This window comes from Pseudonaja textilis, chromosome 7 (assembly GCF_049901715.1).
Source record: "Pseudonaja textilis isolate UNSWEBS1 chromosome 7, rPseTex1.2, whole genome shotgun sequence".
In the NCBI taxonomy this organism is placed as follows: Eukaryota; Metazoa; Chordata; class Lepidosauria; order Squamata; family Elapidae; genus Pseudonaja; species Pseudonaja textilis.
In genome coordinates, this window is record NC_141996.1 from 29,513,332 (window position 1) to 29,537,040 (window position 23,709).

A 23,709-nucleotide genomic window follows, 5' to 3' on the forward strand; every position below is an offset into this window, starting at 1 on the left:
AAGCGAGAGCTACTATCGCGACCTGACTTTCTCTGTCGAGTAATTCCTGTTCTATTGAATTGCCAAGGGGGGCGCTACCCTTTTTACCCAACTGTTCTAAGGCTAACTCGACTGAGCTTGCTTTTTTGCGCTAATGCGTAATGTAGCGAAGTATGAAACTATTGGCTGCCTCTCTGACCAATTGCGCTCCTCTCGTCTCTCGGAGGCGTTCCTCTCTCCTCCGCAATTGGGCAAAAACTCCCCAGTCGCTGCTCTGAGACTAAAACTCGGCTTTTCGTGGGCGGGAGAGGAATTGCGATTGGTTCCGCCAGGGGAAAAGGGGGATTGGCAGCTTTGAAGCCGAGCGGGGCTGGCGATTCCCGGGAAAGCCAAAGCGACCTTCCCTTTTCTGCGCTTAGGATTTGATTGCTGTGAAGGGAATCCCTAGAGAGAGCTTTAGAGATTGAGCCATGGAGAAAGTGTTGTGCTCTGCTCACGGTGAGGTCGTAGGAGGGTGGACGACGGGGTTATGAGCAGGAAACCTTGACCGAGAATGGCTTGTAAAATTCGGAGGTGATTTCCCCCACCCTCCCGTCAGTTTTTTTTCATAATAATACTTATGCAGCGCCAGAAAAAAAGGCAGGTAGATTAATACATAACGTAAATATATGCAAGTTAAAAAAAATGTTTTGGTTCTTAGAGAAAGTTTAAAACATTTGCTTCCTGGTTTGAAGTATTAAACGGCTCCCCTCCCCCGCCCCATTTACAGAAAGTAAAAGCCTTTCCTAGTCACACCATAAGCAGAAAATCTTTTTTTTCCCCCTGCTTTAGGGCACTACTATAATACAAACAAGCTTCATTCGATGAAATCAAATCTTGATATTGATCAAGGAAATTTTTGCTTGTTCAAGAGGGAATAAAATAATGGTAGTGGAAAGATTTCATATAGGTGTCAGATCCGTGTATCTGCCATTATTCAATGGAAGAAGAACAGGGAGGGAAGTCGGTATAAGTAATCCTTTTTGATGTAGTCTGAATATATTAAATCTAATATTGAATTTGTATAACCTACACATGATATACAACTGAAGGTTGGGGGCCAGATGTCCAGAAACCTATCACCTCTTGAAGAGACAGCAAGGGCAGAAGGGACCATAAAAATTCTACCTCTGGAAGATTAAGTCCTGAGAAACTCTTCAAAAGATCGTTCCCAAAGAAGGGAAGGGGGAATTAACACGGGTCTTTGTTTGACAAAATACACATCAAGATAAGGGGAAGGGTTCTAACTTCCCTTATCTACCACTGCATGCCTGGGAGCCTTTAGACTTTGCTTTGAATCCTGCTGGAATCATCTTATTTCAATAAAGAATTCCTTTTGAAATATCCAGTGATCAGAAGTTCATTCTGTCTGGGCTCGCCACTGGAGCGCCCCGAGCCGGCTGGTTTCGGGGCTAAGCGACCCCATAGAGGTGGTGAAGAGTGGGGAGACCGCCAGCAGGGTTGAGGAGAGCTGCATCTCTCCTCCTCAGCTGCCCATTAGTCCCTTTCCCGAAGGCAGTTGCAGCAGTGGTCAGAAATGGCCACCACAAAGAAGAACTCGACCGGAAAAGAATGTGCAGGAGGAAGAGAAGAAGTGAAAGCTTTGGCTGACTGGGTTAAATTGTAAAAGCAACAACTAAGGTACCCTGGAATTTAAACTTACAAAAAATAACATCGCTCCCAAAGAAGAGTCAGAAGCAGCGAAGGAAAGTGAAAAGGGAAAGGTTTGGCTTTTTTTTTCTTCTCTCTCCTTCCCTATACTGACAACTAAGAGACTTAAATAAGAAATCGGAAAAATCCAGTTTGACATCAATAGGCAATTAAGCTGAAAATAAAACAAAATGCCAAAGGGATAATAAAGGGACATTAAAATTTTTCTTTTTTATAAGCAGGAAGAGAGAGAAAAAGAATAAGGGCAGGATCTGGAAGAGGGAGGAGACTGCCTGGAATTAAAAAGAATCTACAGTAAAACTTCAACAAGACTTCTAAAAGATACATTTTAACTGAAACTTTGCAACTAAATAGTAACCCCAGGAAGAGAAAGTGAAAATAAAAGAGCAAAAAAGAAACAGCTTGCATGTATTTGGATTATTTGGTGATTTTTGGATTCTTGGTTATTATATTTGAATGACTAAAATTAATCGGGTGGTTGTTTAAAAATTTATACAATGGCACCACTTCTGGATGAATTGAAAATGGAACTTAAAAAGTACAAAGAAGATGCACAAGAAGGAAAGGGTTCTTTTGGCTTTGTTTTTCAATTCTTAGAAATGGAGATTTGGAACTATGTGAAGCAACAAGAAACAACTGCAAAACAAAAAGACTGGGACAAAGAAGAAGCCATCTTTAATGAACAAGCAATTTTACGTGGGGAAGAAAAAGGAAAGGGGGGAAAGAGAATGGAGAATTTAAGACTTAAAAAAACAACCAAAGAAAAGAAAAATAATTCAAAAAAATAAGTATAATACTGGAAAGCAACAGAAAAGGGGAATACAGAAGAGAGAAATAGAGGTAGAGAGACAAGGGGGTAAAAGGGGAGAGAGAAGAAGAGAGGGAAGAAGGAAAGGAAAAGAAGTTACAAAGGACCGGAGCAAGATATAGAGAAACAACCTATTTAGAGATAATGGGTAAAAATCTAACTGAAAAAGGGATTCTGTAAAGGTACATAAGATTGTATTGTTATATTAGTGATAGAAATAACTTTAGAAAATTGGAAACAACATATGATTAAAATGAGGGATAAAATAGTGTAATTTAGTGAAATGTTTGTGAATAAAATAAGTGAAATAAAATAAATAAGAAAATTGAATTAGGAAGGAATGGGAACATTTTAATTAGTTAATGTTTTATAAAATATAAGTGAAGGGGGGAATTAACTATGGAAAGCTTATAATTGTTCCCATAGAAGTATGATATTTAATTGAAAAGTAATGTTAAAGATGTTAAGACTTTAATGAATATTAATATTAATGATAGAATTGAATAGGAATGGAATGTTGTTTTAATTATATACATTTATAATTTTTTATTTTTTTAAGAATACAGTGTGTATTTTAAGAACGTACCAAGCAGAATCCGAATGGAAGTTATATATTATATTGAATGTTAAAACTTTAGGGAAAAGATATAAAGGCGTCATACTCCAATCAGTAACTACAGGAGAAATTTTGTTTAATGAGAAAAGATAATAGATAATTCAAACAGGACAGACAAAAAATATAAATACAATGATTTGAATTGAGATGAGATAATTAAAATAAAATTGAGAAAATTAAAAGAGGGGAGAAGCTATGCAGAAAATGTAAAATAGTAATAAGATATGGAATAGAATATAAAAATGAGCATGAACCTGAATTTGTGTCTGTACGAAGAAATGTAACCCGGGATTACGCTACTTTCAAAAAAAATGTTTTATTTGTATTTTTTTTATCTCTGTGAAAACTCAAAATTTACAAAAAAAAAAGTTCATTCTTTTTGGTTGAATGGGAAAAATCTAGTAGCTGCCAATAGGACAGAATTCATCGCAGAAATCAAGGGTGCCTTTTGTTACCTATAAAGCAAGGGCCCCAGAAATCCTCAAAGTTATATTCATCATATGGCACAGAGAAATCTTTTTGTATAAGCATTAGCATTGTAGCCCTTGTCTGTGTATTCTTTCTGTCTGCCTAACTCTCTTCACTAGATGATAAATAAGGGGTGTGCCTCCCGTCCCTGTCCTATTGTCGCCATTTATTCGTACCTATTTCCTGCATTCTCATTATCTTGTAAGCGATTGACAAATCAAATAAAATCAATGGGGAGATGAGTAAAATTGGAAATCCTGGGGAGAGGGCTATTCATGGCAATAAGTTTCTAAAGGGTGTTATACCACTAGCCTTGATGTCTGTTAAATCAGAGGATATTAAAGTTATTAAAAACAGTTTGATTGTAGAATCAGTTTAACTACTGTGATTTATGCTACCTTTCATTGGATATGTTCAATGTGTCTGGATAAACATTTGGAGGGAAAAGTTACAGTTTGGATTCCTGCTTTCAACAGGGTAGACTTGGTAATCTAAGCAGCATTTTCTAAGAACCACAGAGCAAATATAAAATTGATATGTGAGCCTTCTGAATACTTGAAGTGAGATTTTTTTTTAAAAAAAATAGTTGGCTTGGTACTTTTTTATCTCTGATTGAACTTCATATTTTCATTTCCTTCCCATTCAGGGTTTCCCTGTTTTTTGAAGACTGGAAACCGAGATGGCCCAAATAAAGGCAAAAGCTTTTATATGTGTGGAGTCCAAAATCAGGAGCCATGTGGCTTTGTGCTCCCCACTGAGTAAGTTGAATTTTAAAAATACAAGCTTGGAGAATTATCAGTTGCTTACCTACTGTTCAGCAGTTGTTTATCAGAAAGTAATATCTGTGCCACTTTAACATAGACAAATATTTCTAAATACCGTATTTCCCCATGTATAAGCACCCCCTTTGTATAAGCCACCCCCCCAATTTTTGGACTGTGAAGTTTTGAAAAAAATATTTTATTAGAGAAACAAGTTATGAAGAAAGAAAATTTACAAAGAAACAAAATTCGACGTCTAGATCTACAACTTCGGTCATGACGCCGAAAGCGGTGCGGGCGACGCTAGCAATCTACGCATCGGAACGAGAGTAGGAACGAAGCATTCAGGCCGATGCCTAGCGTATGCATTTCTATCGCGTACTCGCACTCGTAATCGTAACATCACGTACAATTTTTACAAAAAAGTATAGCATACTGCTGGAAAACCAGTTTATTCCTACTTTATTATTTTATGCATTTTTCACGTATAAAAAGTGTACCTGCTTTGTATTTGCCACTCCCCTACTTTTTGGGCTTGAAAATTTTGGAAAAAAGGGGTGGCTTATACATGGGGAAATACGGTATGTAGCATGGTATATCCAATCATAACTGAAATACAGTTTTATGTTTAGTTTATAATTTTAACTTGAGTGACAATGAGGTATCATTGGAAAATACATTTATGCCATAATTATACAATATATTCTTTGAAGTTGAAATGTTAGTTGCCTGCTTCTGCAGAGGTTTAAAGGCTCTACTAAAAGGCTTTAATAGATTTTTGTGCTGTTCATTTTACATCTTGCTTTTCGGGCCCTTTTTATAAAACATTTTATTATAGCTGGATTAACACGTGCTTGTCCCAAAGGCAGGATAGAAGAAGGCCATTAATTCTTATATCCACCTTACAATATTGAGAAGGTAGTCAGGTTTAAATATTTTTTACCTTGATACTACTGAGGTAGCATAGACATTTATTTTTTTGTGACAAATATTTATGTAAATAATTGCCTTTTCTTTCTACAGTCTTTCTCCTTCTCATTGCTTGGTGCATGAGGACTATATAGTGGAGCTGCAAGTTTTGATTAGGCAAACAAAAACAGACCTCTACAGGTATATTTTCAGGGGGACATTAGATGCTTTGACAAAATAGCATCAATTAATTATGGTAATATTCAGCATTTATGCCCAGTGTGATGATCCATGTTTTGTTCTCTAAACTAGATTGTTTTATCGATGCAGTAAAGGTAAAACTGAAGGGAAGAAAATGTGTGGACATGTCCCCTGGCAGGTATACCATGCCTATTTATAATAATTAGATATCTTAAACTCTTGTACCTTGATTTATTACTATTTCTTTATCTTCTTCTATTCATCATGATATAAACTACTATTTCAGATTAACTATGGGAAATTCTAGAAAAAAAGCAAAATAAAATGTGCTTTTCAGGAAAGAATATTTTTGTTAAAGATATTTAGTGGATATTAGTGAAAACTGAAGACAACATTAATAAAAGATCACCTAAATATTCACCAAGGTGGTATTTATAACTGGAGATTTCCAACAGATTATATTGCTTTGGAATTGAGCCCAAGAGCCCAAGGTATAGTGAAAAGAAAAAAAGAAAAAGAGAGAATGTTGGGTTGGTTATAATAATCTGAATTAGGATAATAATGTAGAACAACATAACGTGGAAAAATCATTATATAATTAGTAGTTGCATAACTTATAAATTATCAATAATTGCTATTTCTTATTATAGTTAGAGACTTTGCAAGATAATATAAAAATTAAGATTTCTCAATTTGCATGTTAAAAAAAACTACAGCAGATACTCTAATTTAAATGTATACTAAAATTTCATGTGGCTGTTTTACAGGATTCAAATACCAGTGAACTGCCAGCTAATCCACAGTCTCAGCTTCCTTTGGAATTGCTGCATGATCATACAAATGAAAGAAATCCATTTAAAGTTTCCAGTGGGAATAACAAGCAATTTTCTTACAAACAAATTAATGAAGATGGAGATAGAAATTCAGGAGAAAAAGAAAATCAGAAAAGAGATGTGCAGACATCTGATGGAGAACAACTGCCCAATTTAAAGACTTTGTCTATCAAGAAACAATTTTCATCAGCCATGCACATAAAAAAAGTTTTTGAAGGCAAACATGAATCTTTATCCAGAGAAGAAACAAAAACTCAAATAAAATCAAGTGAGCCTCAGACTGAAAGCAAAAAAATATTAGACAGACAAAAAAGTAATTCTAGCAAAAGATTTGAGATTTCTTCTAACCACATGCAAGAGGATTCATCTTTGAGATTTGCTGGACATGATTTGCAGAAAAATGAAAATCCAAAACAATCATTGTTAAGCTTCAGTTGCAACACATCAAGCATAAAACCTATTAATGGAGAAAAACTTGGAAAAGATGAATCAAAAACTTGTACAAGCAAAATAGTTACAATGAAAAAAAGTAACAACTGGAAAACAGAAGGAAAAACACAGATACCCAAAGAGTTTGTGACTCTTCAAGAACCAAGAACCTTCTCAGTAGAACATGCTAGAGACAGTATAGCAAAAACACCAATACTATTTCAGACAGGGAAAACTGCAGAAGAGCAAAAGTATACAGAGAAAAATTTGGACAGTGATAAACAAGAAACACTTGTGTCATTCAATGGGCAGGCAACTGATTCCCAGCAAGGAAAGGATTGCATTCAGAAAAAACCGCCTTCCATATTGTCTGAAGTAGCTTCTTTGCAGATGGCTAACAGCATGGATAACAAAACTCTTCACAGCCAACTTTCAGCTCAGCTGAATCAGAAGCAGGTCTTGCATCTTAAGTATTAATCTTCTTGCATTCATCTTGCATCTAAGTATTAATTTTTCAGTGAGCCAAAATATTTTCTGTATTAAAATATTAGTTTCTTACTCTGTACTAAATTGCTAGGGCAGATTGGGCTATTATAGCTGTTTAAAGGTTATTTAATTACAAATTACCAGCAGTCACTTTAAAGGTCCTTGATGGTCCACTTGAGAATGAAGGCATAAGTTTTAATAGTTGCATTGCCTTAGGAATAATTTGCTGAAGGCTAGATTTGTAAGTGGAGCTGAAACAAGTAATACATGGGGCCGGAACCCAAAGTGTGTGATTGCTTTATCCTTTTTTCTTTCATTCAGAAGCTGTCTTTTCCACCAAGCAGTGGATTGCACAGAAAATACTGGTAGTTTTTAGGGTTAGAAAGGAAGGGAAACATAGACATGAATAAGAGTTTGGGATTATTAACCTTTTTCTGATAAACACATTTCATTTATGATATAGTTCTTAAATATTTCACCTATGGAGAAAATAAAAGTGAGTTAAATGACTTAGCCTATTGGTAAGTAATCAGTAGCTTCTCTTTTTCCCCTTTGTTTTGTTTTTTTAAATTTGTCTATAGAGGACTTTGAAAACAGTGAATGTGCAAGCTCTCCCAGATAAGGGTAAACGATTATTAAAGCAAGTGCAGGAACTAGAAGCTGCCCTTAGCTCTCTGAATCTGGAAGCAGAAGAATGTACAAAGGAAGGTAAGCCCTTTCAATAACAGAATGGTAGCATAATGCAATTTCTCTTAAGTTTCACCTACTGTATTTCCACAATAGTTGGCTCCAGAGATAAATCCTGGGAAAGCAGACAGAGTAATATTGGTGAGGTGTTTGCTGTTAAATTATCTTGAACTACCTATTTAGATAGAAACAATTCTGAATTGTGCCCATCACTAATACAACACCTGGATCCATGTTACAGAATAAAATCATAGCTGATATGTGACTAGTAGGACACTCTTTTCTATTTGCATTCTGAAATTAGCCTATCTGGAAAAGACAGCCACAATTATTTTCTTCATGTTTCAGACAATTTGTGCAGTACAGCAGATGTGAGGCATAAGAAGATACAGCCTGATCTGTTCACCAAAGTCAACCTAATGGAGCCAGGTGCTGTCACGGGGAAAGAGACACAGATTTTCAAGAAGAATCCTGTGCCTAGTTCTTTGGAACTTCATCTTCCTTGGGGACCCAAGCAGTTCTGCCATAATACTTTTAAAAATATGTGGGGAAAGGGATAACCATACTGATATCAGAAATGGATATGGAATATGTTTAATAATGGAAGTAAATCAAAACTCATTATTTAATTAACTCTCAAGTTTATACATGGAAAGACAAGAAAAAGCATAAATGCAATATATGTTTTTGTTCATCAGTTTTCATGAAATAACATTTTCATGAAGACCTTGTCTTGATTTATTTGATGGCTGGTCCTATAATAATCACTATGGCACAACAAGTTTAAGGTTGCTAATTGTATAACTTCTGAAATTGACTTCTAGATGATTTCAAAAGGAAGATGCTTTATGGAGGCCCAATGACTAATGATAAACTTCTGGCAGTACAAAATGCTACAAGTGATGCAATTAATCAGCTCCACAAATCTCTTGAAAGTTGCCCCACAGAGACATCTATCAGTGAAGATCCCCATGGATTGAAAGTAAGTGAAAACTAAAGGAAAACTCCCTGTAATGTTTTCAATCAATGTGTCACCAGTTCCACTTAAAGACTATTCATAAAGCACCCTAAAATTCAAAATGAATTTATGCACAAAGGAGGAGACAATGGAATTTAAATAGTTTACTTACAATATTCTGTTTTCAATAAAGCCTACTAAAGCTTTGTTTTCATTTCCGATAAGAGTGTTTAAAAATTGTGTAGGCATCTAATGTTAAAGAATAAGGTCTCATAAAATTATTAGGGTTGCAACAGCAGCATTAAATATCTATGAATTTTAGAAAATTGTAGAGATGTATGATCCAAATTAAACATAAAAAATGGCACATTTATTTCATAAACTTAATTTTCAAACTACATCTGTCTGCATGATTTCTGTCATTAATCCAATGCAAATACTTGGCTATATTGAACAATCATCATTCATATAATATATATTTGTATTATGGAAAAAAAAACAAGAAGTATATATACAGGTAGTCTACATTTAGCAATTACTTTTTTGGTGACCCTTCATAATTATGGTAGTGATGAAAAAGTAACATAACTACTGGTCGTTACATTTATGAACATTTTAGGTCTGTAAAGTAAAGGAAAACTGAAGTAAAATCATAAGCACAATAAGTTGCCAGTCCCAATTGTTGTTAACCTAGGACTACATGTATTATACATCTTTAACTTAATGTTATTAATACATGTAATTATATATAAATGTAATGGACAATTAAAATTCTTAACAATATAAACTGATAAATGCAGTCCAGCATCCTAAATATTCATGGGATTTTTTGTGTGATGTATTGTTTGTCACCCAAAATCAGTTTAATAAAAATAATCCTATAAGTTGGGTTCATAATAGAATATTTCTTTATTTTGGAATACTTGAGATAGAGAGGTGAACTCTTGAGACCATTATATAATTGAGAGAAAATTAACATATTTAATATTAATCATCCTAGTAATTTTTTAGGAGAAGCTACTTTTTTGATTTAATGTAGTCTGTCAGTAGCAAGGAAAAATAAATTGTGTTGACTAGACCAGGGGTCTGCAACCTTTAATACTCAAAGAGCCATTTGGACCCGTTTCCCACAGAAAAGAAAAACCACTGGCATAAAAACCTGGGTGGGCGGTGGCCAATTCAATATCACTCTCACACAGTCACATGACCCCCTAGCCATGCCTACCCAGCCACAAAACCCTTCTCTCTCGCTCTCTCTATGTCTCTTTCTCCCTGCCCTCAATCTCTCTGTCTCTCTCTCTCTCCCTCTCCCTATCTTACCCTCTTTCCCCCTTCTCTCTATCTCTTCCCCCATTTCTGTGTCTCTCCCTCTCCCTCTATATCTCTCTCTGTACATCTCTCCCCCTCTCTCTGTGTATCACTCTGTGTGTGTGTCTATGTCTCTCTCTCTCTTTCCACCCCTCTCTGTCTCTCTGTCTCTGTTTCTGTCTCTGTCTCTATCTGTCTGTCTGTCTCTCTCTCTCTCGGAAAGCCGCTGCTGGGTCAAGCCAGCAAGCTCTCTTTGGGCTCTTGGCTATTCCTTTTATTTTTCCTTTTTGGAAATCTAGGCTGGCCGAGGAACAATCACCAGCTGTGGCAGAAGCTTTCCTTCGGGTGACCCTCCTCCCCCTCCTTCTCTTACATCCCCCTGGCCAGATGTGGCAGGGCCAGGAAGGTGTGCATGCATGGGAAGACCCTTCACAAGCGAGCACCAAAGCGCAGGAAAGGCGCACATGGGACAGGTGGCTGCTCACTTGAGAGTCTTAACAGGACGCAGCTTCTCTCCTGTACTAAGGCTCTGGCCATCGCCTTGCCATGTTGTCTTGCTGTCCTATGCGTGGGGAGACCCTCCTCAAGCAAGCCAGCCAGGGGGTCGCAAGAGGAGGAGGAGGGAGGGTCATCCGAAGGGAAGCCTCTGCTGCAGCTGGCAATAGTTCTTCAGCCAGCCTGGATTTCCAAAAAGAAGAAATAAAAGGAGTAACCAAGAACCCCAAAGAGAGCTTGCTGGCTTGGCCCAGCCTCGGCTTTCTGAGAGAGAAGAGACGCAGAGACAGAGCGCGAGAGAGAAACATTCAGAGGGAGAGACATAAAGAGGGGGAAACTGGCTGATGGGCGAGCATCTTTGGCGAAGGCGCTCCGGCTTTCTCTGAGCCTGATCCCAAGGGTGGACATGCAAGCTTTGGTAGGGCCGGCCCCCTTTTCCTGCTGCCCTGAGCTTCTTAAAGCTGCGGCTGGGCACTGTGGGTCTATTCCCCCTTTCCATCATCCTATCCTCCTAGATCCCATTCCCACCCTGCCAGCTCTCATGTTAGCGAGGCTGGCGTTGGTTGTGGCCGGGGTAGTGTCTCAGGGCGGAGAGCAGGTTGCACATCTTCCCAAGCGACCAAGGCACACCCAGCACCAACAAGGGCTGGAAGAAGCTCCAGCAAGAGTGAGGCGCCAGAGAATCGGCCCCAGGCGCTTCTCCATCCCTGCCGTCACCCTTTTCTTCTCAGGCCAGGCAAGGGAGAGAGAGGGGCAGGGGAAGCCAGTGATGGGACAGGGATCTGCATCAGAGGGCCCAAAGAGCCACATGCAGCTCAGGAGCTGCGGGTTGCTGACACCCGGACTAGACCATTGTGGGACTTAAGAGAGACCTTCAGTACTACAGATTACCAATACTTACTATATTTATGTATAATTACAAAATAACATTAGATCTTACAATAGCAGTTGATTCTTTCTTTTTTTCAGATCTCTCTATTGCTGCACCAAAAGCAAGCCCTTAGTTGGCTTTTGTGGAGGGAGAATCAGAAGCCATGTGGAGGAATTCTGGGTAATATATGTGTAGCAAAATAGCTGTGCCCATAGGTTAAAAGGCGGGAGACCTGAAAGCCCAGAGTTCATGGTGTTCATGTCATACATAGCCCCGTGTTCTACAGAAGAGATATTGCTAAGATCCTAAAGTACATGTCAGATCACAGACTATCCTAAATAAAGTGAGTACCTTCATGTCCAGCCTGAAGAAGAATGAGAAGAAAGCTGACAACCAATTTAATATCTTTTTCAGAGAATTAGACACAATTAGGCTTTGAACTTCAGTGAAAATAAACAATTGAGCAGAAAAAAACTGTTTTTTTAATATTGAAAATTTATGTTCTCTCTATTTCTTCTTTGAAATTCCCTGCTGTTTATCAGAAGCTGCTTCAGCAGTATTAAACTCCATCCTTTTTAGGCCTTAGTAAAGTTCAACAAGTTCCTCCTTGAATTCTGCCTTTCAGTTTTTAAAAAGATTAAACTTTTCCTATTTACACATACTCTTTGTGGAAATATAATTTACAGTAGGATTTTAATTTTAATTATCAGAAGTGGATTTGGTTTCAGCTCCAATCAGCACTTTAGCCATTTTTATAGACAAAATTTAATCCATCCATTCAACTTTTTTATTTTTACATAAAAATGGAAGAATATAGAATTATTAGTGGAAAACAGGATCATATGGAAAATGACTCAAAGATGAATCAGAATTAAGGTACCCATGTACATAAATCCGTATTTTTGTTTTCTGTTTTTTTTCTTTCCAGCGGATGATATGGGCTTAGGGAAGACTTTAACAATGATTGCCCTCATCCTGGCCCAAAAGCGCACAGAAAAAGAAAAAGAGAAGAAATTAGAGCTTTGTATGTCCAAACAAGGTAAAATAAAAATCATGATCTGCCAATTCATTTATACAGTGTAATTGGATTGTTTCTGATTAAAATATCTTCATGAACTATTTAAAATATCTTCATGAACTATTTAAAATATCTTCATGAACTATTTATGCAGGTAAGTTAGGTATTGGCAGGATTGATCACTAGATTAAGTGAAATATTAAAACTGTAGGGAAAAAATGCTAAGGAAAAGAGTTCCTTCTCCTCTCCATGAACAGGATTAGCCAAGATCTGTGGCCATGAAATACTGACCATTAAGAAAGATCTAAAGTTGATGTTAGGGAGGGAAAAACATGAGGGGCAAGAATCCTGAAGAGACATATATCCCATTTCACCTAGTAACGTTTGCACTTTCAGGTTCTACTGATATCTGTTCACACGGTACCTTGATTGTCTGTCCTGCATCTCTGATTCATCACTGGAAAAAGGAAGTGGAAAAACATGTAAAATGTGGCAAGCTGAAAGTGTGCTTGTACCATGGACCTAACCGAATTAAGAATGCTAGTATGTAAGTGCCAAGAATTCTAAGATGTAATGTATTTTGCCCTATGCTATTGCTTTAATATGTTTGGATGCTGAAAGAAAAGCATGCCTGTAAAGCCATTTAAGAATGAAAGCACACACTGACATCTCAGCTCTGAGTTAGGCCTCTAAGCTCAGCAGTCATCTTCAGTCATCATTAGTGATGAGTATCTTAGCTTACTCTATGGCCAGTGCTTTTATCAGAGCTATTCAAGGATATAACTAAGTATATAGATTTATTCAGTACAAAGTTTCCTTGGAAAATTGATTTGGAATCTCCTAAATTTCTCATTAAAAATATTTGTGATCTACTCAGTTCTATATTTGTTGTTAGCAGTTGTGCTACGGTACATCTTTGTGAAGCTGATAAAAATACTGTCCCAGTTTCCTTAAGTTGAGGTGTGACGTAATTTTGTGGTGGAACTAGAAGCAGCTGTCTGCTGGTTTGTTTGTCCCATCCCCCATGTTTGGAAGAAAAGAGTGGGCAGAAACATACCATTCATTAGAAACTTTTAAAGCAGCCACGTTTATTATTCATCAACATTAAAATTAAAAACAGAAAGATAATTCTGAGGTACCAGGTTCTTTACTATTTCTCTTTGTCTTTGCAGCCTTTCTCAATATGAGATTGTTATCACTACTTACAGTATTCTAGCCAAGGAAATTCCTATACAAAAAGAAGAAATAGATGTTGCTGAAGATTGTCTATTTCAGGTGACTGAAATGTGCAAAACTGATTTTAAAAGAGAAACAAGGAATCACTCAGTTGAAATAAAAGACTATATTTAAAGATAGACAGACAGACCTATGAACCTTGATATAAAATGATTTATGCTGGAGTGGTTACAGATTCATTTGTTACAATTCAGTGGATTATCTTTATGACTTTTCTGGCTTGTATTTGTACTGAAATAATTCTCAATGTAACCTTAATTATATGCTATAAAAGCAAGTAGTAAAAGTTAATTTAAAGATTAATTTAAAAATTAATTTTATGTCTATTATAATATGAACTCTAAAACATGATGTTCATATTACAAGTAAATTTTATGGCATTAATTGAAGGAGTTAAATGGTTCCTTAATGTTTCTGATTAAGATACTTTTGATCTTTTAAAAAAAAGCTCTTTACATATTGACCTGATCTACAATTTTCAGACAAGTCTGTGGATCCAATTAATTTCATACTTTTTATTATTCTGATGTCTTCAGTTCAAAAAAGTATTGCAGTACATTTTAGACCACGTATGTTGAGAAAAGATAGCCTTTCATGTACACTGCTAGATACATTAAATTCAAATGTGCTAACATTTTTGCAAACATCACAAACTAATGCTGAACTCTATTTCTCTAGGATAAATCATTTCCCTCCTGTCCTCTTGTATGCATATGCTGGGCTCGAATAATACTGGATGAAGCCCACAATATCAAAAACCCGAAAGTGCAGGCCTCAATAGCTGCTTATAAACTGAGAGCTACTGCCAGATGGGCTGTAACTGGAACACCCATTCAGAACAACCTCTTGGATATGTACTCTTTGCTTAGGTAAGTTAATCTCATTAATGAGCAGGCAAAGGGTGTGTAAACTAAGCATCTTTCTTTCTTTCTTTCTTTCTTTCTTTCTTTCTTTCTTTCTTTCTTTCTTTCTTTCTTTCTTTCTTTCTTTCTTTCTTTCTTTCTTTCAGTATTGTCTTCCTCTTTCTGTAATACATGCTCATATTTTCTAATTTGTAAAGGAGAGGCTAACTTAATATAAGCCTGACACAAGTATTTTGTTGACATACTGGCCTTACATTTTGTCAGTAGTTTTAAATTAAAGTGATTTGTCTTAAATCCGTTAATCCTCAATAGTGATGTCTCTCTCACCTGTCTCTATTGCCTTTCTCTTACTGCCTTTTACCTACAGGTTTCTTCGTTGTTCTCCTTTTGATGAGTTTAAGGTGTGGAAGAACCAAGTTGATAATAACACAAGAAAAGGAGGAGAGAGATTGATGATTTTAACCAAGAGTCTCTTACTACGAAGAACTAAAGATCAGCTTGATTCATCTGGCAAGCCTTTAGTAATAACATCTCTCCATTTATTTTTGCCATTCTTCATTCCTTAATAAATCACAGAATTATAGTTTTTCTTGCCCAAATGTAAAAATAGAGTATATTGCTTTTTAATTAATTAGATAAATTTCATTTAAAACTCAAATATTTTCTATTTATACAATTCCATATATTTAAAAAACCCAGAATGTTACTTGAATATTGGTGACAAACAGCAGCTCTGTATAGCTAAAAAGAAGTAGGACAAAATCACATATGCTCTCCATTCCTCACTCAGCATTTTTGCCCAGCATCAACCACATCTTCCCCATAGCAGTAAAAGTTTAATTTAAAACATGCAATATTTGAAAACAAGATGTTTACATTGTTTGCTTCTGCCAAGCAGAGATTTTAAATTCTGTACTATGTGCTCCTAGTCTCCAAGTTTTATTATACTTGACTATTGATAGGATTTTGAGGAAAAAAAATGGTAAGGCAACAGACTTTTGAATCATTTCTGCACAACACTGTTGTTTTGTTACTTAGATAAATCTATGTTTAAGATGTTAAATATTCTGCAAAATTTCCTTATTGCCAATATTTTGTTCACATAGCATCTGTACAGTTCTTGGCCTGGGAGTGAATGAAAAATGTGTCCTCTGAATTTTTCATAGTATTCTACCTTATGAATTTTGAGTACCTGAATTGTACTAATCATGTTGGTACAGTCTTTAAAATTGTTCTGGTTCTTCCTTCCCTTTAGGTATCTCTGCCTCAACGTTGTGTTCAGGTGCATAGATTGAAACTCTCTGAAGATGAACAGTCAGTTTATGATGTACTTTTCAAACGATCAAGGTGTGAGGCCTGTAAGGGCATAAATTTATAAATGTATCTGTAAACTTAGTTTCAGTGATTAGCTCTATTTTGAGACTACAGTTAACAGTGTTCCTTCTTTCTTGTGAGAAGCATTTCTTGCTCTGTTTTCTTTCTGATGTGAGTTCTGCATTTCCATTTGTTTAAAAGCACAGAGAAAGCAGTTGTCTGCATGGCAGAGTTACCACCTCAGTGACACATTGCCACAAAAGATTGATGTTTAGATGTATGGATATAGTGAAGATCAACAATCTGTGTTTGTTTGTCTTGGGTTTATATAAAAACAGGGAAAGAGACCTGTATTCACATTGCTTTGTTATACTTTCTTGATGTTTAGGTCAACACTGCAGTCTTTTCTCAAACATCAGGAAACTTCGTATACAGGCTATTCTGGAGACAACCCATTTGATATAGGTAAGGTGTTAAATTTCTCCTGTATGCTGTGTAGAAATGTGTTGAAAGGAATCTGATCGGGCTCTTCAACATTTTTGTTGCTGTTTTTGTAACCTTGTTAGGAAGGAAACCTATGAATAGGAAACCTAATTTTCCTATCCACTGGTTTGGTCTTCCACCCTCCAATTGTAATGATAGCTTTCAGATATCAGACTGCACACTTCTGAAATAAATTCTGTTTTTAGCCTGAGCATTTTGTCTCTGATACATCTTTGATAGGAGCGCAGCAGTTTAAAGTGTGTCAGCAGGATTCCTCAGGAAAGATGGTGAAATGCAGCCCTCCCGTCTCCACCACTATTCACATCCTGTCCCTTTTGCTGAGGCTTCGTCAGTGCTGCTGCCATCTTTCTTTGCTGAAAGTGGTAACTATGGCAGGGTTACAATTATTTGTCCCTTCTGATGTTTGAGTTCAAAAATTGTAGATCCTTGGCAATATCCTTTTTCTTTCAGGCTGTTGACCAGGCTAACATGAATAGCGAAGGCATCTCTTTGTCAATGGAAGAACAGCTCAGTGCTTTAACTCTGTCTGAACCTGATAGCAGTGATCCACTCTCAATGGTGAATCTCTTTGGTACAGCTTTTGGTGCTGATCTTTTTGAAATGACCAAGCAGAGCACCAAGGTAGGAAGACAGTGGCGGTCCTTTCAAGGGAATCCCAGATTTAGTGTCATTTTTAACTAAAATAAGGAGAGTAAAAGGATTATTTATATATACATATATATATTTATCAACACGGAGACAGACCCTCACTACATTCCTATGTTGTTAAAGAACTTCTTCATGGGAAGAGATTTGAGTCTTATCACAGTAGTTTTGACTCCATCCTCTGCATCAGCACCAATTCTTCATTTCAGACTCCTGATTGCCATCTTAATGGCCAATCTCCAAGGAATATTACTTTGATTTCTTTAAATAGAATTTGTGCAGTTGGGAGTCTTCATCAGCTCCCGATTGTGCAGAGCATTGTATTCACCTGAGTAGGAGCTAAAGCGTTTGTGCATGCTTGTATATATACATAAATATACATGTATTATTATAGCTAGGTTGGCTTCAGAGGCCTCTCTAATTACAATAGAGAATGTAAGGTTGGCTGAAGTACAGGTAGAAAAGTGAGTAGTTCTCCTGAGAAACCCATTTTCCAGAACAGCTTGCATTCAAATTGATGATTGCAATTATGCAGTTTTAAGACTTAATTACTTATTTAGCTTGTTTTCCTTTCCCCTCCCATTTCTTACTTGGTACCTTTTAAAATTAGTATACATAATGGAGAAATTGTCTTATTTCCTATTGAATTTATTTAAACTCATCAAGTCTTTTCAGATAACAGTAAAATAAAAATGCTTTAAAACAATAAAGCTTTTGAGCTTTAAGTGCGGTGGAACTTATTCTAACTGAACAGGTTTAATGTTGGGCAGGCTTGCTGTTATGTGTTCTTTCCACTCTCATCCTTTTAGATTTCCCATCTGTTAGAAGAACTGAAGAGAATTCAAAATCATTCTCAAAAATGGTGAGTATAGTTATAGTAAGCATTGTTGTGTCAAGCCATCTGAGCACAAAGCCCCAGTTACCCTCCTTTCTAGTAGCCTTGCTGGGCCCAACTGAACATTGCTGTCTTTTTTTCTCCCTCTGCTGATGAGGCTTGTTTAGCATGACTCTACATGAGGCAGCTCCTAGCCATGCCCGTCCTTTTCTAAATTGTCCCTGCCTTTTTGGAAGGCTTTGCAAGAAGGCCCTACCTGCCCCTTTCCAAACCATATGGGCAATTTCATAGATAGATTCCGACAAACAAAGTCAGGGGAAAAGCTATCAATAAAACCTCAAGTTTTAATAAGGTGGTATCTCACTTAATGAGCACAGCGGAAGTGAAATCATGGTCATGTAATGTCTCACCTAATGAGCACATGACTTAGTAACAGAGTTTGTCCATCCCAGTTGTGGTTGTTAAGCAAAGACTAGCTGTAGAATAACATACAGATATTTTCCTGAAAAGGTTCATGTGTGGTATTCCAAATGTTTTTGAATGTTGATATGTAATAAACATTTTAATTGTAATTTTATTAAAAAATACAATAGCAAAAATAAAACAAAAATAAATAAATAATGGAAAGCATAGAAAAGAAAAAAATTAAAGAGAAGAAATGGGTGGGGCTTTGGCAACATTCGCTGTGTGTCTTGTACACTTTTATTGGAGGAGGGGGGGGTCTTATAATGTGAAAAATACAGTATTTCAAATCCATCTGGACATTCCATTTTAATGTTCCAAAATCAAAGTTCTAATCACCCTTTTGTTGTTTATTAAAAAAAAATTACATTCTTAAACTTGTATTTAAAATGTCTTTCTCTAACATCCAAGGAAACCCAGCGGTATAGTTAAAAACCTATTGATCCAAAGGTTCGTAATAGCTAAAAAATAGTTAATAAGCAATTTCTGAAAGTGATTAGAAAAGAAAGTACCTAATGTCCTTTTGAAAGTATCATCTATGAGCAAGCTGCCTATTCCCTTGACTTCTTGAACTCTCAACCCACCAGAAACCAAGTCATACACTGTGTGGAGCATTTACGGATGATCTCATATCCTCCCCTAATCAAGAGTGGAATTATCTACTTATTGACTCTCCATCACAATTCTTAAATCTCTCTCTCTCTCTGTATTGTTACACCAGTTATGCTAGATTGTCTAGCATTGTGTGAATATTGAAGAAGATGGGTGAACTTATTGCTGAAACATAAGGTTTGAACCAGAAACAAGGTTATATTTGCTTTGCTTTTGTACCTTTGTAGTGTTGTTGTATCTCAGTGGACAAGTATGCTAAAAACTGTGGCAATGCATCTTGACATGCTTGGCCTGAAACATGCCACAGTGGATGGTTCAGTGAACCCGAAACAGAGGATGGATATCGTTGAAGAATTCAATAATAATCCTAAAGGAACCAAGGTATGAAAAAAGAGTTCAAATGTAATTATTTTTCAATGCTGCTGCTTCAGAAAAACTATTTCTAACTTCTCGATATACACCTTAATGTGTTGATTTATACATCATTAAGGCAAAGAAAAATTCCTCCCCCTGGTAACTTAGTGAACTTTGTGGGAATTTTGCTTTATATCTTCCCCATCTGGCCCACCAGATGTGTTGGACTACAACTCCCAATATTTCCAGTCATCATAGCCAAATTATGATGTATATCTGGATGGCAGTATATATCAACCTTGAATATATAGTATATCAATAACTTGTGAAATAATTAACCAACTATCCTTCTTATTCTTCTCATAGGTGATATTGATTTCACTTCTGGCTGGAGGTGTTGGCCTTAATCTGGTTGGAGGAAACCACCTCTTCCTTCTAGATATGCACTGGTAAGATATAGCAATTTTGTTATCTCTATGTTAGAAAAAAATATGTTGTTCCCAGTTACAGTCTTTTAATCTTATTAAAAGAATTGCATTATTAATTTAGGTTCCCAAATTATGTCCTTAATTCTTTTTGTCACTGGCCATTCAAAATAACATATCTATACTTGTTGTCTGTTAATGAAATAAATCTAACATCTCCCTATATTTGCCAATTACTTTCTGAATTATTATATTTTCATCTTGCCTTATTTTATATATATATATGTGTGTTCAACTGAAGATGGCAAACATACATAAAACTACTATATTCCCTACTATAACATCCTGTGAGGTGGGTTGGCTGAGTGTGAGTGATTGGCTAAAGCCATCCAAGTGGTTTTCATCCCCAAGAAAACTTAGAGTTTTCTATGCCAACTACTATATGGTGGTGGCGAAATCTGACTGCTGGCTACCAGCAGTTGGGCAATTCGATTCTCACCTGCTCAAGGCTGACTCAGCCTCCATCCTTCCAAGGTCGGTAAACTGAGGACCCAAATTGTTGGGGGCAATATGTTGACTCTGTAAACCGCTTAGAGAAGGCTGTAAAGCACTCTGAAGCAGTATATAAGTCTAAGTGCTATTGCTATTGCTATATCATCTGGATTTTCAATTATCTTTTAAGTTCTGCCCCAGGTGATGAGCTGTGAGTGGCTGCTCTTATCCGTTACTCTTTCCATATTGCATATTCATTGTATTGAACAGGATTCTAAGTGTGCAATAGAACAAACAGAGGCAGGTGAATAGATACTGGGGAAAATGAGGGATGCTATTATGATTCTTCCAAGGAAAAGATGGATCTAACAAGGTAGAAAGGGAAATCTATTGCTTGCTATTTGGCTCTGAAGTTAATTTGTGTGAGAAATGTTTTCACTTTTTTCCTATTGGTCATAAGTGCTTTGTTACTTTTCTCTTAAATATCAGGAATCCAGCACTAGAAGACCAAGCCTGTGACCGCATTTACCGAATGGGGCAGCAGAAGGATGTTAAGATCCATAGGTAGTGCTTCACAAAATGTCTTGCACCGTTGCTATAAGTCTTGTCAGAGAAATTGTGTCAAGAACTGAATAACAGAGCCGAAAATTGCATGACTAAAATTATTTCAGTTTGACTACTGTCTTTAAAGATTTATAAGAATTTCAATTTGAGATTGTTCAACTCGTTCAGTCACTTGATCCAGTGAAGAATTATCACTTTGCTGAAAACAATCTGGTGGTGCTTCAGAATTTAAAGGAAGGATGCTTTAAAAACTGACATAATTGTATATTGTGCTTGGGTTTAGGTTTGTCTGTGAAGGAACTGTGGAAGAAAAGATATCAGAGCTGCAAACCAAGAAAAAAGAATTAGCCCAGAAGGTGTTGTCAGGAAAAGGAGAGTCCTTCACCAAGCTCACTCTGGCTGATCTCAGACTTCTGTTTGGCATTTAGCTGTTCATTTTTTAAAAAAATTCTTCCAACACACAGAATGTGTGCATTTAAAAAGTGCACTGTTTTTTATTAATAAAATGTTTGAATATTATTATGCTACACCTCTTTTTATGTATAAATAATATTTCCACGAAAAGGACTTACTTATTTATTAAATGTAGGTATCACCTATAAAATTGCATCAGTAAAAGTAGATGGGTATAGAAACAAAATTAAAATAAGTGAAAAGGCAGGAAAACGGCCTTAGGGTGTCAACTATCCCCAAGGTTGCCCCATGTGATCCCCATGTGAGTTGTCAGAGCCAAGTCTTCAAACTCCTTTGAAAGGCCAGGAGACAGGGTTCCCACCACACCTCCAGGAGGAGATAGTCCACAGAGTCGGGGAAACAGCAGAGAAATCTCTCTTCATATCTGCCAGATTCTTTAGCTGATTAGGTCTGTAACAGTGGTGATACTAAAGTTTTTTTACTACCGGTTCTATGGGCGTGGCTTGGGTGTGGCTTGGTTTGGTGGGCATGGCTTGGGTGTGGTGTAACTTGGTGGGTGTGGCTTGGTTTGGTGGGCATGGCTTGGTGGGCATGGCAGGGGAAGAATACTGTAAAATCTCCATTCCCTCCCCACTCCTAGGGGAAGGATACTGCAGAATCCCATTCCCTATACACCCCACTAACCTGCTTTCCAGCTCCGTTCTCCTATGCAGGGCAACAAAAGAAGACCCAGCCAATCAGCTTGGACTTAGGCAGAGAATAGATGGGGGTGGGGCCAACCAGAAGTGGTATTTAGTGGTTCTCCGAACTACTCAAAATTTCTGCTACCAGTTCTCCAGAACTGGTCAGAACTAGCTGAATACCACCTCTGGTCTGTAACATCTTCCCTGCCTGACCAAGTGGGAATGACTGATATGATGGGATAACATGGCCCTATGTCCTGTTGGCTTTAAAGGTAAGAACTCACACCTTGAACTGGAACCAGAAACAAACCAGCATCCAATGAAGTTCATGCAGCAAAGGTGTTACATGTGTCATTCTTGGGATAACCAAGATTGCTTTGCAACCACATTCTGCACCAACTGATGCTTCGAATATTCTTCAGGGTAGCCCCATGTAAAGCACATTGCAATGGTCATATGGAAATGACCAGACATGAGTGACTGACGGGTTTCCTGATTCAGGAAGAGGCCTATCTGGCATGCCACAGTTTGGCAAAGGTCCTCTTTGCCTCAACTACTGCCTACTCCTTGAGCAGGAGTCATGATTCCAGGAGGACTCCCAGATTATGCACCGGGTCTACCTGAGCAAGTGCAAGCCCATCCATGACAAAGATGACAAACCAGGGGTGGGATATGACAGGATTAACTAACGGTTCGGGATTTACGAGCTTCCCTGCACGCTGCAAGCCGCACACCTGTAAATCGTCATCCGCACTGGTGCAGAGCAGCCTTTGAAACAGCCCTCTTTTCCTGCTTTTTTAACTGCAGCTGTGCCTTGTTCTGCAGCTGAAGTTGAAAAATCAGGAAATAAAGATCAGGTAAGAGCCCGGGTGGGCGAGTGTGCAAAAACATCAGCAGACATAAAACTGGTTCTATGTCTGCTGCTCTTCAGAGCTACCAGTTCTACAGAGGTGGACAGAACCGGTAGAAACCCTCCCCTGTGACAAACCCCTGGATACAGAGGAGTCCACTACTCAGCCACTGTCTCACCTGGGTTGAGCAGAAGACTTGTTCCCCATCCAGGCACCTGGTAACACATATTACATTCATATACTACAACATACTTGGAGCTACTGCACCAGAAATTGAACTATTAAACTGATTTTAATGCAGTTGGATTTATTACATAATTGTACTTTCATTTTGCTATTTTGTATTGGCTTTTGCTGTAGCTCGGGTATGATTCTTAAATCTTCAGATTGGTTATACATTCCATAAATAAGCACATTGTGGATAGAAATGCATGCAAATGTGGCTCAAATATTCTTCAATGTTCAGGTGAGGACTGGTCACCCTGATGCTGATAAGACTAGCAATTCTCAATAACAGTGAATGCTTCTTCATTCAATTGTACTAGTTAATGATAGATCTAGAAGCTGTTGTATACATTCCTATGACAACTCCAGTTTCCCCTGTGTCTTGTCACAGATCTACGGAAAAATCAGCTGAGGGAATACAGAACAGCTGTCCAATGTGGGGATTATCAGTATTGACAAAAGAAGTCCAGTGAAGTAGTTTGGACATTTACTGAATAATCCAAGAAACCAATATGAGAAGCTGATATTAAGAATGGCATCTTTAAATATGCTCCTGTGTCTTGGTGAAAAAAACAAAATTAAAGCTTATTTCATGTTACAATTGGATACATTACAAAATGTATAACTTTGGATAAATTCTAAAATGCATCACTTTAAAAAATTGAGTTTGCTACATTCTTTTTTTTTTTGAAA

At 37.1% G+C, this 23,709-nt stretch overlaps 1 protein-coding gene across 1 annotated transcript; it reads left to right on the forward strand.

Moving 5' to 3' along the window:
• Positions 1–309: 309 nt before the first annotated feature.
• Positions 310–21,362, forward strand: TTF2 (transcription termination factor 2). The gene is made up of 23 exons (XM_026722414.2): positions 310–477; positions 4,228–4,339; positions 5,366–5,452; positions 5,564–5,630; positions 6,220–7,170; positions 7,782–7,908; positions 8,236–8,316; positions 8,712–8,869; positions 11,618–11,699; positions 12,448–12,558; positions 12,934–13,084; positions 13,710–13,812; positions 14,452–14,642; positions 15,004–15,157; positions 15,892–15,983; positions 16,339–16,415; positions 16,674–16,816; positions 16,905–17,075; positions 17,909–17,961; positions 19,236–19,389; positions 19,729–19,811; positions 20,769–20,843; positions 21,127–21,362. Exons 1-23 carry the CDS (start codon positions 450–452, stop codon positions 21,269–21,271), a joined length of 3,396 nt encoding a protein of 1,131 aa, XP_026578199.1. The 5' UTR covers positions 310–449; the 3' UTR covers positions 21,272–21,362.
• Positions 21,363–23,709: the final 2,347 nt, after the last annotated feature.

Bases quoted from the DNA above. Each gene is read 5' to 3' on its own strand.
- TTF2 (XM_026722414.2), top strand. From the start codon at position 450: ATGGAGAAAGTGTTGTGCTCTGCTCACG. The intron at 478-4,227 runs GTGAGGTCGTAG...CTTCCCATTCAG, and splicing joins AGTGTTGTGCTCTGCTCACG to GGTTTCCCTGTTTTTTGAAG. The intron at 16,817-16,904 runs GTAACTATGGCA...TTTTTCTTTCAG, and splicing joins ATCTTTCTTTGCTGAAAGTG to GCTGTTGACCAGGCTAACAT.